General features: G+C 39.1%; 3 protein-coding genes across 3 annotated transcripts in view; all 3 read right to left on the minus strand.

Moving 5' to 3' along the window:
• txnl4a (thioredoxin-like 4A) overlaps positions 1-1,995 on the minus strand; it is a 2,736-nt gene extending 741 nt beyond the window's left edge. Inside the window, exons 1-3 of the mRNA XM_035681139.1 lie at positions 1,854-1,995; positions 1,397-1,576; positions 145-248 (exon numbers count right to left, since the gene is read on the minus strand). Coding sequence (XP_035537032.1) covers positions 145-248; positions 1,397-1,549 — 257 coding nt within the window. The 5' untranslated portion in view covers positions 1,550-1,576; positions 1,854-1,995. The remainder of the gene's footprint in view (positions 1-144; positions 249-1,396; positions 1,577-1,853) is intronic.
• Positions 1,996-3,147: 1,152 nt separating this feature from the next.
• Positions 3,148-9,751, minus strand: LOC118342554 (E3 ubiquitin-protein ligase ZNRF2-like). The gene is made up of 4 exons (XM_035681140.1): positions 8,996-9,751; positions 7,295-7,390; positions 5,357-5,462; positions 3,148-3,982 (listed from the first exon to the last, which is right to left on the minus strand). The coding sequence occupies exons 1-4, from the start codon at positions 9,321-9,323 to the stop codon at positions 3,925-3,927; spliced, it is 588 nt and encodes a 195-aa protein (XP_035537033.1). The 5' UTR covers positions 9,324-9,751; the 3' UTR covers positions 3,148-3,924.
• Positions 9,752-12,335: 2,584 nt separating this feature from the next.
• mturn (maturin, neural progenitor differentiation regulator homolog (Xenopus)) overlaps positions 12,336-16,013 on the minus strand; it is a 5,917-nt gene continuing 2,239 nt past the window's right edge. The window contains exons 3-4 of the mRNA XM_035681063.1: positions 13,644-13,766; positions 12,336-12,705 (exon numbers count right to left, since the gene is read on the minus strand). Coding sequence (XP_035536956.1) covers positions 12,598-12,705; positions 13,644-13,766 — 231 coding nt within the window. The 3' untranslated portion in view covers positions 12,336-12,597. The remainder of the gene's footprint in view (positions 12,706-13,643; positions 13,767-16,013) is intronic.

A 16,013-nucleotide genomic window follows, 5' to 3' on the forward strand; every position in this document is an offset into this window, starting at 1 on the left:
ATTTAAGAGCAGATTGAATCGAATGGAAATCGAATCGATTTAGGAAATTGGCCACGATACCCAGCCCTACTTAATACATGTCTGGAGGAGATCTTTAAGTAACATTATATTGATATTTTGAAATCCATACATTGAGTGCCTTACCTGAAAAAGAACATGACGGTGCAGGGGTCGTACAACTCGTACATCTTGTTGAAGTCAGGCACTTCTGTGATGTCCACTAGGTAAATGACCGCAAAATTCTTTACCTGTCGGGACGTACATAGGAATATATAGAATATTAATACAACAGTAAACCGCCATGGTGGCATTATTAACAGCAAAGCATTCAACATTCACATTTACATGAAGTTTGAACTGTCTCTCTGATAAACTATAGTAAAAAAGTTACATTTAAGATACTAACAGAAGCTGAAGCTTAAAAAAAGAATACAGGCTGAATCTATAGGAAAGTATTGCAATGCTTCATCTTAAAGCTTCAATAGCTTTGGGCTGCATGCATTTACAAATTGCTGATAGAGTAGTTTACCCCAGCATAACATCCTGTAATGGAAATCTTGGTTGAAAATCAGCAATACAGTGAACACTATGATAGAAATAGTAATGAACCTTCACAGACAGTAGCAATCTGCACTAGAAAAAAAAATCTACAGCATCCAAGAAAATGACCAAAATCCATGATTTCGAGCTGAAATCATGGAGTCGAACCAGAAACAGTAATGCTCCTGTTGCTTCTAGATGTGTGGATTTTACAGGGAAGCATTTCAATGTGGACTGTTATTATAGTCATTTGGAAGCGTAGAATAAACTTTCTGTTGCAAATATAAACTCGTCATTTAGCATTCAACATTTAATGCGACGCATAAATCGCTCTAGCAACATTTACCCCAGCTAACAAAGGATAATCGAGGACATTAATAATGTATAACTCCCAGTGGACTTTTAATAGTGCAGGTGTCCGTACTGTTCAGACTAATGGAGTTACTGTGTGTCAGTAACAAACAGTAACTTCTATATTACAGCCTGCAATCACCATCTGATTTGTTTTCCATCCCCACTGGTATGAAACCAGACTGTTGAGCTGAAATTAACACTGTCCTGTTTTTTACACTTTGGGAAAACATTTGATAATACATTTTGTTTAGTGCACCAAAAAACTGAATGCATTTGACTGAAATCTGAATTAGAAACTTGTTTGGGTTCTTCTGTTGCTGTTCCCGTCCGACTAATATTGTTAGAATTAATCTGAGCGTGTGTACTTCACTTCATTATTATTAGTACAATGTCCTCTCTATGTAAAGTCTTCATGTATTTGCCCCACCAGAGCAGCAGGGTGCTGATGTTACCACACACACACACACACACACTGTGTATACGGGCTTTATCAGACACAAACCTTTTCAGCGATGCTGTAGAGAACTTCGTCCATTTTCATGCATGTCGGGTCCCAGTCGTGTCCGAAGCGGATCACGAGGACCCGGTCCTCCTCAGACAGGATGGCTTGGTCGACCTGCCAGCCATTGTGGAGATGTGGTAGCATGTACGACATCTTGATGCGAAGTGGTCGATTCCCAAGCTGAAACGCCACACACTTTACATTAGTGTCTCATAACCCGAGAGGCAGTGGGGGTTAAACTTCATTAACATCCAGTAAAATCCGGATTTCTGCCTGTAGGTTAGCAGTGGGTGTATTACAGAGAAGGTACTGTTAGCCTGCGGACGTTAGCACGCTAGTGAGCTTGGACTGTAGTTAGCTAGCAGCTAGGAGTTAGTCAAGAAAAACACTAGATACAAGGGAAAAGAATGAAATCTTACACAACAGGAGTTGAAAATATTTGTTGGTATACGCTTACCTTTAAATACAGGTGATGTGCATTAACGTTATATGGAGAAATAACAGTGTAGTTAGTTTAAGTTACGCCAAAATAAAGCGGAAACCCGCTGAACCTTTCCGTAAATGTTACGTTACGTTGCTGTACGTACGACGTCATCAAAGCCGCGACGTGTTTACGTCATGTGTATACGTGTGTTATGTATGACATTTTGTTTGTTTTTTAATGTGACTGAAACATTTAGAAATAAAATCAATTAGAAGAATGATAAAACATTAAAGTTAGGGGACATTTCAAACTCTTAATCAATGAGAAGTCAAATAGATACAATTAAATAGTCCTAAGTGAATATAACATTATACACTAAATTATTTTTATGATTTTATTATGAACTGGAGAATTTTTTTGGGATACTTTACTCCCTCAATATACATTATTTAAAAAAGTTAAAAGAGTCTTGGATTGACAAGAATCAAAGCCTATTATGGAACAATTTAAAATACCTCACAAAACCAAGGTTGCCTTTATATAAGATGGACTGGTTTGTTTTTGACTTATTGTACGTACAGTGTATATTTAAAATTCTACATTTCTACTATCAATACAATGGCTAAAACAAAACACATATATTAGCTAAATTAGTCCCTTTAGTGAAGATAACTCTTTTACACCCCTCTGGTGTGGGGCTAATACATGCAATAAGGTAAATATGAGGAAGTTAATTTCAGATGATAAAAGTTGTCCTTCAAATGCTGTCTTTTCCTGAAGTCTTTCCCATTTGCTATGAGGAAAATATCTTCTGTGACATTTACACATTTCTATGACTAAATACTGTATAGTCAGAGAAATGCAAAGGTATTATCTCTGCAACACCTTAAGTAAACTAAGAGCTGACATTTCGTCAGACTGCTCATTTTGCAACAAACAGAAGGAACACTTAATCCATGTCCCTGCATGCCCACTTCTAGAGACAAACTTCATTCTCTTGGCTGTTAAAACTTTCAGCTGTCTTGTTTTTGTTATAGTGATAGTGTACACTCTTTAATAGATGATTCCATTGCTCAGGACCATTCTGGGAAGTTTCACATCCAAGTGAATTATACGTCTGTGGTATAATTTACATTACATTGAAATATATGTTTTTAAAAAACATTCTTATTGGCTCATTTCCCTTCCTCATCTTCCTCTTGTCTGCGGCCATCTTAGTCATAAAAATGAATCTCTTATACAATGAATTACATGTCAGGGATGACTCATTTCCGTCCAGATAGATAAAGTACATCAATTAAGCTTTCACATGAAAATATTTAGTCTGTTTGCAGGAAAGAGACAAGACAAAACATTTATTGTTGTGCAATTCATTACAGTACAAATAGAAAGTACAATGAACACAGGTTCAAAGGTTATAAGAAAACTTTCCAGTCTATGACATAGCAGCATATTATGGCACTCCTTAGAGAGCATGAATCATCATTAGATATGTCTTAGCCTATCTTTAATTCCACTACTAAACTACACAATCACATTACTGTGGTTCTCAATGGTCAGGCGATTAACAAAGTCAGATTATTCCACGTTAGACTATTTGGTCTGGGACACATGATTGTTTAACAAACAATGATAGCCAATTTCACAATAAAACGAAGATCTATTTCCTAACTAGCATCAACATTGTAATCATCCCTTAAAGCTGATATAATTCTGTATGGCTCAGGTAATCAGCCTTCAGTCTTCTGATCAAGTCTCTGAACAGTTATGTTGGTTATACAAGTCCTCAGCTATAAAACCACACCCAGTTCAGCAAAAACAGTTCAGCTCAGGTGCCAGGTTGTATAAACCCATTTAGGCCAGTAGGTGGCATAATGAATATTCACATATTTTTCTGGAGACAAAATAACGCATCAGTGGTTCTTTGAACGTCCCACGGCGTCTACACAAACTTATTCCACAGTCCATTGATATTGAGGCAATATGAAAAATCCTGTATACAAAAATGTCTTACAATCCCTGAGGAGCGTTGATGCTCGGCTGGAACAGACAGTGTTGGGATTAAGTGCAGGTACAGTAGACTGAAACTGTACTCGTGCAGCTCCTAATCGGCGGGATGCTCCGGACACGAGCGATTCACCTCAAACCACTCGTCTATACACCTGGAACAGGAAGAGGATGGGACAGGAAACTGAAAAAATAGCTCAATTAAATAGCTCTACTAATCACAATAAAACAAATATTCATTAGTTTTTCAATAAATTAGGTATAGATGGAATCTTTTCAAAAAGATGACCCTCTTTCTCTAATTATCTGGATGGCAGTGTGTTTGGTTTCTCAAAGTGTTTCATTCACCAACTGACCTTATTATTATGCCCCTCTGATTGGATGGATTATCTAGCTTCTATGTGTACATATGGAACTGTTTGTTCATACAACTGATGAAGGTCATGCTGAGAGTTAAATGAGAAGATCAATACCACTCTCACTCCACTCTGAGTCTGTTAAAGGTCCAGTGTGTAACATTTAGAAGGATCTATTGGCAGAAATGAAATTTAATATTCATAATAACTAATTTTAGTGTATAAATAATCTGAAAATAAGAATCGTGTTCTTGTTACTTTAGAATGAGCCAAACACTGGCTCTAGATTTCATGTTTTCTGCAAGTTTTTCGGCCACCGTAGTTTCTCCTATACACTTGAAAGGCGAGGGTGAGGTGAGCTGGTTGCAATCTGCTAGATGCAGTAGGTTAGCTTAGCCCAAAAACTGGAAATGGGGAAACAGCTAGCCTGGATCTGTCCAGAGGTAACAAAACCTGCCTACTAGCACCTCTAAAGCCAGTTTTGTTCATTGTGTGACTTTTTTTTGTGACAGAACTAGCTGTTTCCCTCTTGTTTTCAGTCATTGTGCTAAGCTGAACTTACTGGATATTGGTGGTAGCGTAAATACATGAGAGTGTTATCAATCATCTAACTCTCAGCAAGAAAGCCATATTTCCCAAAATGTCAAACTGTTCATTTAAATAATTAATAACTAATTACGTTTTTTTCACCCTTTATTTAAGTGGTTCTGGCTCTTGAGACACATTTCACACATTATGCAGAGGTATCTTTTCTACAAAGTTTAAAAATGGTCAATAAACACTTTCCTATTACCTAAGATTTTTTTGTTTGTTTGTCGCCTGTTTGATTTGGTTTGTTATAATTTCTCTTACACACTGGGTTCTGGCATTACTAGTGAACATCTAGCAACTGCAGCTGTTTACCCCTGTTCTCAGTCTTTGTGCTAAGCTAAGCTAACCACTGGATGGCAGTAGCTTCATATTTACTGTATAAACATGAAAGAGGTATCAATCCTCTCATCTACTTTTGACAGGAAAGCGAATGAGCTTATTTCTCAAAATGTCAAACTCTTTTAAAACATCTGGTTACCCTTTGGAAGTTGTGACTCTTTTCACCTGGTGCATTTAATGAATTTGTCAAACTATTTCCATCTACAGTCTGTGTATTTATATGCGTTTGTGTGTGTTAGTTACCCTTTATGGTAGATACAGAGGCAGGGCAGCCTGGCAATGGTGTCTCCCTGCTCCAGCTCTTCTAAACAGATGGCACATTCCCCAGAGTCTCTGGACAGGATGTCCTCTGAGAAAGACAATATGGACAGACAAACTGAGAAAAGAGCCGCCTCACACCGAATCATGCATCAGATGTGCAATTCAGTCACTGAATCCTGCATAACCATCTGTTTAACCTTCGGTACCTGTAGTCATCTGTGCCCAGATGGGAACTGGTATTCCTCTACAGTGTGCAAAGTGGGTAAATCTCCAGTGGGAACAGGTTGTGTTTTGTAGAACGTAGTTTTAGTTTTTTTTATAATTTTATTTGTATAATAGTTTGATGATAATCTTTTAATAACAGGGAGAAAATTGAGTCTAATGAGCCTGAGATAAGATAATGATGCATATTCCTCTTATGTCACATTATTTGTATCTGCATATTCAGGCCCTAGTGTCAATACCTGAGGCGAAGGAGTAACTAAGACTGTTTGTAGCTTTTCATGCGCACATATTAAACTGAATCCTGCAGGAGAAGAAAGACAGAATCATTCAAATGTACTCTGAAAATATTTGCATAAGTTAGATAAATAATAAAGCGATGATTGTATAGGTTTTACACATCTGTACGCCTGTGATAAGCTAAGACACAATGTGCAGTCTATGAGTTGCATATGTGCTGTGTATTTATCAGTAACATGTATGCTGCTATGGGCGTGTGCCAGCTGGAAACTGTGTGTGTGTGCATGTCTCCGCACATGCATCAACTATAAAACATGAGGAGTAATCTACTCGTTTGCATACATGCAACACTGTCTAGTTCGGGATGTCTTTACTTGCAGGAAGCGTGTGTAGTGACACCTGTGTGTCTACAAACAATATGTGTTTGCCTTTTCCTGTGTGTGCTCATGTATGTGTGTGCGCACAACGGAGAAGCTCACATACAGATAGTCTGCACTCATATGGGTGGCTGTGTAAATGTGCAGTTGCATCACATAGCTGCATTTGCTTTGATCGTTTCATGCTGCGCTGTACGGTGTCTAGTACAGGTGCATTTCTGCTGATAATGAGTTTTTAAAAAAAAACTTTTGTCTATCTTATAATAAATGAAAAATAATTTCATGCAAGAACTCTTTCATTAGCATCCTCATGATCCAGTTGTAGAAAAAATATGGCATACAATTTTGACTGAGGAACTGATGGCAGAGGAACTGGTGGAATGTAAATATGTACATTTTTGTACTGCATTTAAGTATAGTTTTGTGGTACTACTACTTCTTCTATGTTTGCAAAGAATAATACTGCATTACATGTATTTGACAGCTATAGTTAATAGTTAATTACCTTGCAGATTAAGATTTCGCATACAAAACCTATAATAATCTTAAAAAATATGATCCATTATTATTGATTGAACTACCCAACAGTAAGTAAAGTCATTAAAATGGGTCCATGTCAACCACTTACACCATTAAAATACATACAAATGACTCTTGGGACTGTTCAAGTCCACACTAAAGCATAACCTGTGTCGAAGGGTTGCACTGATTTGTTTTAAGGGGTCACAAGCAAAAAAGGTTGGGAGCTGTGTAATATTTAATGACATAACAACATATAAAGTTGTTTTATGCATTATTTGTACTTAATTAAATAAATTAATTAAATTTAATATTAATTAAATATTATCACATAGTGGTACTGCAACTTTTATTTTAGTAAATTATCTGAATACTGGATATTTGTTGTCTGGTCTCTGCCATCTGATGCACCCGCATTGGCAACTGTCGTTGTTTAGTTTCACATGTTTCTTTGAACCAAAATGAACATGTAAAACTGAGAAATAACTGATGTACCAAATACCAAATCCTATAACTTAAAAATGTCCCATGCCCTCTTGTACTTTCACCCCTGAGTCCTTACTGTTGTAGGTGAGGCGCATTTTGCTGAAACACATGAGCAGGTGCTTCTCTATTTCATCCGATGCCATAAACTTGGAGCAAACAGGGCAGTGGAAGCCTGGAAGGAAAACACAAAGACAAGAACATGAGCACCCAGATGTGCAAACGACTGCCTCATACCTTTTTATTGACATGTACACAACAAAGGGCGTGGGACAGTGTGCATGAGTTGATCTTACACAGTCCTACTTGACCTAACCCTGCATGCACTTGCTCGCTCTCTGTCTGCTGTAAACAATCTGTTACAATCTGCTCAGCTGATCTATCGGTTGCTCATTACAAACTAACTGCAAACACATCCTCAAGACAGGAGGCCTTAATATTTATTGCACTGCATGTGTGAATTAAATAAGTAATTTATGAATTCATAATGTAACCCACATACCCAGTGAATCTTCTCCGCTGCACAAAGATTAATAGGCCAGGTGCTGCTCGGCCGGAGATAAGCTAACCTCCTGTTTAACATTATTAACACCTCAGGCAAGAAAAGGACTACAAAAGCATCATATGTGCAGGCCTTAATTATCTTTGTGTCTGGTGTGAACTTCATGTTTGTGTTATTTGCTTGAAAAGGAGGTGAAGGAGATGGAAAAAAACCTGTGGAGGCCTGCAGGGTCACAATCACATAGACCTGATGAACAAAGGCTATTGATGGTTATTAATGATTAGTCTTCCTTGTCTATGCCAGTAATTAGTAGGAGGGGAGGCCAAAATTCTTTTTTATTGACCACGTTATGAAAGATTAGGAACTTGGAGCATGTGTCATTTACAACAACTCCAGCAGCAATTCAGGAAACGCTATAAAATGTTTGATTTTCTATGGAGGAGCTTTTCTTTTCCAGTGACACAGACGTTAGAGCACCATAAAAGTCCTGTTATATTAGTTTGAGTCCTGTTTCCTTGTGGACAGGTCTGGAGACAAGCCACCAGTTGAGAAGCAGCTAGATTTGCGGATTCAGGAAGTTTGTGTGCATAATGTGTGCGTGTGTGTGTATGTGCGTGTCAGGCAATGTGTAACCGGCAGGAAGCTCTTATCTGCTGGCCTACATAATGCACTCTTCCCTCTCAGCCGGAGTGAAAAACAAGCCAGTTTTGCAAGACAGAGGAGAGGCACAAAAAAAGCAGACGGCGCTGCAGTACTGTAGAGCCACCTGTGGCTAAAATAAAAGAGCAGAAGTGCTAAACAAAGGGCTCAGTCACCACACTGCTATTACCATGTGCCAGGTATCACATGTCAAATGGAAAAATACTAAGCAACTTTGACAGCAACTGTAATGTATACAGCTTATCATATCTTGTAGGACTGTGGTGAACATATGGTATCCTGCATGAACCAACATGTTGACTCTAAGCTCACACTGTATCATAAACACAGTGTGAAGACCAGAAATATTACAGTTATGCCAGATGAGATTAAAGAAATGCCCCTTAGGTAAGATAAAGAACAATGCTCTAAACATAGCAAACACACTATGAAAATTACAAAATAATAATAATAATAATAAAGAATTAAAATAGCATAATGCACCACAGTGTCTCTACTCTCTACTGAGTAACACAAGTGTACTTCAGGAACAATACGATGTTATGTTATTAACCATGTCTAGATGTTTTATGGAGCAGCTGTTATCAATCTGCAGTGGTCCATGCGTTACAATCTTACCTCCCAGCAGGTGAGGGGACAGGTGAGCCGGTAGGGACCCTATAAGCAGCCTGTGGCCCTCAGGAGGCAGCTGTCCTTCGCCGTCACCATCCGTGCCATCGAGGCTCTGATTGAGTACGTGTGACCCTGACCTGCCGCCGGCCGGTATACTGCGCCCGGAGCTGGTTGGCCCACCACCAGTGTACCTGATCCGGGGGCCATCTGGTCCATTGGTGTACCTAAACCCCGCAATCCTTTCCTCTCCGCTGGAGTTTCCAGACGGGAGATCGGAGCTGGAATAAGCCCGAGTTCTGCCATCAAATACCGGGCTGCTCTGTTTGGCCCCCATGCTGCCTCGGGCTTACCTTCTCAGGTTTTGTGTGTTGTGTGTTAAAGTTTTTAGCCACGACACATGGTTACAGTGAGTTCTGAGGAACTGACACTAACAAAGGAAACAAAGCCTGACACGTGAACAACAATAAAGGCAAGGCGATTCAACATCTTAAAGTTTCATGGTGCGCCCTGTGCGTAAAGTGCGCACTCACTGACGCATAACTTAATTTCCAAATGGTTGTTTTTTTTTTCTTGGCAGAGCCCTTCCCTTTTTTTCAACAATGGAAAAAGAAAAAGGTAAAATCTCTTCAGTTGTAAGTCTTCAGTCCCTCCGCTTCAGACGAGCACGTTAGCGCAAGTGTTGACCCCACAGCCCATCTGGTTCAAGTTTGTTTTTGTGCTCAACTGTGGCCGTCTGGAAAGAAAAATAAAAGCAGAGATTGCCCTCCTCCCCTCTGTGAGGCAGCTCTTTCAAACTACCCAAAATTCACCAGGATAAAATGAATTCGCCTTCAAAGTAAAAGCGACAAACACACACTTGTCTGGACGTTACCAGGATATATAATTAAATACCGTGTGCTGATATATATAAAATATATCATGCTGTGGCCTATACCCGTTGCTCTCCCTACCTTTGCAGGTGGCAAGTAATTCCATGATTGTACTCAAGTACTGTATTTAAGTACAATTCCACTTCCAATTCCAATACTTTTTATTTTTACTCCACTACAATTCATTGTATAAGCTCTTCATGTTTTTTTTTAAGTATTTGCATCCTTAATTTGTAAAGTAAGCTGTCCCAGAATTGTAGTGAAGTACAAAATACAATATTTCCTGCTAAATGCTGTAGAGTGTAAGTAGGAAATTGTATTAAAAAAGAAAAAGTACATTGAATGTGTTCAGAAGTTCAGTACTTGAGTAAATGTACACATTCCATGACTGACAACAATGAATGTGTACTCAACACTGAGTACTTTTACTTTTACTGAAGTAAATGATCTGAACACAACTGAGCCATAGATGTATATAATTTATGATTTTTAGTTGCCATATGTTTGGTTGTTTTAAATATATGCAATTTGATGAGCACTTTGAGTGACATTTAATGTATCAAAAGTCTACAAGTTACATTTATTGCCATGTTATTCCCCTTATAATTTAATCATTCTGCTGTTTTACTCTGTCACTTGGGTCAAATGTTTAATTGGATGAGTGCCTATAAGCACTTTCCTTAATCCAGTGCACTGGATGTGACATACAACAACACACTGTGAGATTAGAGATAACAGGGTAGGCAGAGGGTGGCTGTCAACAAATATTTTTTATCTTCTCTGTGATATCACTTTCCTTAAGTGCTTATAAGCAAATGTAATTGGTTGAAATTGGTGGTGTGTATTGAGAGAAGTCAGTTCATCCAAATTCAATATAGTATAAATGCCTTGCCTCTCACGCAATTCACAAATGTGTATATATTTATGTGTATGTGTTTTTAAAGCTAAACTATAGATTCAAATGTTCCAAGGTTTACAGTTTGGTTGTCCACTAATGAGAACAAGCAACCACTGAAAACCTGACAGCTTTTGTGCTTTTACTTTGAAGGCTAAGTCATAGCTTCCTGTGTGTAGTTCCCTGCAGCCTGACAAAGCTCTGAGTGGGCGTGTCAGGAGGCGCGTGACGTCAGCCCCAGTAACACCAGCGGGCTGTTGGCAGGCACAGCAGCAGGTCACCAGTCAACTCTGTGATATGAAAAGCCCTCCATGTTAGGTGCATTGTGTTCCATTAACTTCAGGCCATTCAGAAGAAAAACAGAAATAGGGCTGTGGAACGCTCTGTTCACACGGTTTATTGAACAATTTTACACACATTGGAGGACAAACAGAAGATACACTGCATGAGAAACATTCAAATAGGCAATAAAAAGACGAACATTTACAAGCCAAAGTAAACGGGCTAAAGATGAACCTCTGCAACAGTCTTGCATGTGGATGGAGTGGTCGAGGGCGGCGGCCTGAAGCATTGCAGTGCACTGGATGTGACATACAACAACACACTGTGAGATAACAGGGTAGGCAGAGGGTGGCTGTCAACAAATATTTTTCTCTTCCCTGTGATATCACTCAGGGATTTGGGTGTGCATTTATTCAATTTATGGTTAAGAGAAACCTCGTAAGAAGCCGATCATTAATTGAAAAACAACACACGGAAAAAGAGGTTTTTGGCTAGGGTCAGGAAGTATTATCATCGGACTGGGGCAAACTGTGAACCATCAACAACCAAGAAGGAAGACTACAGGACAGAAGAACTAATGAGTGTCATGTGACAATGAGACACCCAAACCGGGAAGAGCTTAAGCTGCAGCATGGGCCTTTGTTGTGATGGTCACATGATAGTAACATTGATTAAAAACGTCCTCATAAAGTGACTTTAAACTCTTTGAGGTGCACTGCCTTGGAAACACTAAGAGACACACCTCAAGAAACAATCCATGCTACTGTGAAGCTGCACACTTTTGATTTCCACATGAGGAGCCGATGTGTGAAATGCTTTCGATTAAAACCTATACGACTATTTGAAGTATGTGTTTAAAACAGGAAAGTTTGAGAGCTGCCCCACCTGAATCTACGTCAGAACTATACATCCTCACTTCCCTCCTTCTTTCCCTCCACAAAGCGTAAAATGGTACCGTTTTTCCCTCCTTCCTTCCCTCTCTTTATCTGCATCACTCCAGTTGCCTCACAAGGCCACAAACCGTCAGTTTTCACCCATTTATCTTTCATCTAGCTCTTGATGTCAGCAGACAGGCCCAGGAGAAAGTAGGTTATCTGTCACTATCTTCTTCCAAACCAACGGGGGGGAAACATGGGTGTAATTGCGGTAACATCTGGACAGTATTTCTGCCGCATAACAAAGCCAGCTGAGGCTGATGTAATATTGCTGTGCTGTGGAACTTTAACTAACCAGATGGTGAATGATTATGATACTTGAATTGTACATGGCTACAGCACACGTACAGTAGCCCCAATGTGTGTGTGTGTGTGTCTGGTTAGGAGGGGTCAACACAGTGCAACAGAGTGCACTCTTTGGGAAGCAAAGCCACTGAGACATTCAAGAACATGGTGGTGCATTTTTAGCAAGTCGACTGTAAGTATGTGTGTGTGTGTTTGTGTTTGTGTTTTGTGTGGGTGGGTGTGTTTGGATAAGAATGTGTTGTTAAGTGTTTGGGCGGATGAGTTGAGGCCCAGAACTTCAGAGCAGCTTTGCCCCAGCTGCAGGCCTCATCTTGGGGCTTATCACTGCTGGCTGACCCCCATCTGCTGGTGGTCTGGCCCTGGTTCCCCCTCCATATCAGCGTGGTAGTGCTCAAAACTGTCGTCTTCTATGTCTGGAAGGCCCAGCAGCTGAGAGGGGGAGAAAAAGAAGGTTGTGTTAGAGGTTGTACAGGGCTGTTTCCCTTTGTTTCCAGTCTTTATGCTCAGCTAAGCTAATATGTGGACCCCAGATTTGGAATAATGCATTTGGATGAAATTATTTTTAGAAGGAAGGTCTTTTTATGGTAATTTTCTAATTAATTTGCCATTTTTATGGTTAATTATTGGATAAATTAATGGATTCTAATACATTAAGCATGCTGAATGGACATGATTTTGACCAAATAGCTGAAAAGCCTGAATTTTCAAGTTAATTAAAAAACGAAGGCTCTCTCAAGTTGTAAATTAAGTAATGGCTTAGAAGTAATTTGGTCCATTCTTGAGTGTTTTTCCCTTAAAAAGCTTTTAAACCATGCTGATAACACACAATATAAACACATTGCATATAACATGTCATTTCTTGCCTAATTAATTATCCCCTTAAAATGCCATTAAAAAAACCTTAATTACATCATTATTAATGGTTATATTCATAGAATTTCTGTGTGAAAAAAAGGGATTGATTTTCATATAATCTACACCAAGTAGCACCTATTTTAATTTTTAAAAAACATCTTAAAGTATTGTTTGTTCTTGTATATTCACCATAAAAGCTTGAAGAAGAAAGTGTAATTCATGAAAATAAAACTACTCTCACATGTTAAATAGACAAGAATATTCTAGGAATTCATAAAAGGCCTGGAATCATCGTTATTCTGCATTTGTATCATTTGCAGATAAGCAAGGCAACATAAAAATGTCAGAATCCAGGGTGGAGTTCAACATGTTGTCAGCACCAGAGAGAACAGAATGTATCAGGGTTGTGGTAGACCCAGACACAGCAAGCACAGGCCACTGAACTGTGGTTGATGCTCAGTGTTAAAAAGAAAACAGTGACTCCCCAGAGCATCACTCGTTGGTTTCCTTACAGGCCTGAAGGACGTGAAGACCTTCTCTAGCACCTCCAGCAGAGTCTTCTTCCCACAGGAGGAGATGTAGTCCTGGGCCAGCTGTAGGAAGGGAAGGCAGTCCTCGCTCTCGCTCCACACGTGCTACAGACACAGATAGACAAAGATTAGCAACTACTCATGCAAGTAGGCAGGTGATGCAATACTGTCACACTTCCTCCACCACTATAGCCTTGTGTAGGCTGTATAGTGACTTTGAACTTGCAGGAATTAACAAGTATAGCTGGGTCAGGGGCAAAACAGTACAGAGAAACTAGATCAACGCAATTAAACCAGACAAAGAGGCATTTCTTCAAGGACATGCAGCAGACATAACAATAACAGGGGTGACAAAATAAAATACAGAAAGTCCTGAATATTCACCAAGAAAAGTTAGATAATGATAGTAAGATAGATAATGATGACATGTTGGACAAGTAGTTCCTGAATGTATCTGAATGAAGGATTATATAACAAATAAATAAGGATAAATTCTTAAGAGCAGACTGCTACATAATATGTTAATGAATCAGTGTCAAATGATCTTATGAATCTACATTCTGACCACTTTCTTCATGAATCATTCCTTATTTACTCTAAATGAGGTGCTAAATGCTAAATGCCCCACAATTAATAACAGTACAATGTAGTCTCTAAAAAGTGGTGCATTATACTGAGCCGTTACTGGGAACGCTTCATTACTCCATCATGACCTTACCGTTGCTTACAATGTTAGTTCCCCTTAAGAAAAGAAAAGCACTATCTCACCACTGCAGCCACTGAGTTTTAAGTGGGACTCCTTATTGTACACAGAAATTTTGCTCCACTGCCAAGAAAACTCTTTCTTACCACAAAGCCTGTCTAGTTTGAGGTTTGTGTACAACATAGGCTTAAACTCAGCCTGGAGAGTACTGAGTTCAGAAATGTTGCTGTGTTTATGGCCAATAAAAGTAAATATTGTAAAAGTTGTAATTCCTTGATATCAGAGGTGAGCGTTCTGGTCAGATTAAGATCAACTTCCTCATTAGTGCAAGCTGTTAGTTCCCTCAACGCTTTGAACTGTAAGATAAACAGCACTGCTTGGGATAGACCACTGGAGCACCAACTGCTAGTGTTGTTTAATTAGAGTCGAAAGGCCGTGCTGTTAGGTTATGTATTAGGTAATGCTGTTGGGGCGTCTGGCCAAGTGTGCAGAGCGACCTGGAGGGAGTAAAACCAAAGCAGAATGATCTTAATGTGTACTGTAGTCTACAGAGGCTTTGTCAGTTGTAGTAAAGGTTTGGGTTGACAAGCATTTCGGAATATTGTGATTTCTGTTTACACGAAGGTCTGAAATGTTATCAGGTGAAAATTAATGATATTTTAAGGGATTTATATTAAATTATATCAGTATTCGGGTATCTATGCATCAAATGGGCAAATCAATGAACTGTAAAATGTTATGGTATTTTGAGTTCATTATATGCACAATGCATATTTAAGGAGTTATGGGGGACCACAAAACTATATATTTTTCAGTTAAGTCATTAAGAACAAATTCATATTTACTGTAAATAAGAAGACTTATAAGAGAATAAGAGAATAATAATAATAAGAGAATATACATTATATAGCTGCATATTGCATGGTCACAAAAGCCCACAGCACACCTGGGCTTGCCTCATGGTACATCAGTGTGCCTCTGTGTTTGAAAGAACTGACCTAAAGTCATGAAAATCATCTCTGAATTTTCACCTTAACTGATTAATGAAGGCCCTCTTCAAATATATTACAATCTATTAATAAATTTTTTAATTATCCCCTTAAAAATCCCACGAAAAACACCTTAATTTCAACATTATTAGCGGGTGTTTTAAGGTAAAAAACATTAAGGGATCATGTGTGATAGGGACACACTTTCATGTGAGAGTTTTAGGGGTCACATGAGAGTCATCTGAACCAGCCCGGGGAAACATTTCTGTTACAGTATTGTAGACAAAGTTAACACTGAGCCCTCCTGCTCTGACTGCTCAGGGATGTTTCAGTTTGACACTGATGGATGGACTCTCACATGAGGGTGTGCATCTGCTGCCCCGACAAAGCCCTCATCTTTCAGCAGATCTCACAAGGAAAACCCAATCGCTCTTGTTTTTCACTGTATCACATGACCTGAGTGACTGAAAACTACAAAGACTACCCTGAGGGAAATTACAGAGCTGGAAACAGTTATTACGGTGGAACTGGTCTCACGGCGCCCTCTAGTGAAAGGACAGGGCAATGATATACAGTTTTGAGGGGAAAACAAGATAAACTGAGAAAAGTGTGGACTGTGTTTGTGTGTGTTTGAGATAGACAGATAGAGAGAGAGAGAGA

This window comes from Morone saxatilis, unplaced genomic scaffold, assembly GCF_004916995.1.
Source record: "Morone saxatilis isolate NCDOM2014 unplaced genomic scaffold, NCSU_SB_2.0 Contig9, whole genome shotgun sequence".
NCBI lineage: Eukaryota > Metazoa > Chordata > Actinopteri > Moronidae > Morone > Morone saxatilis.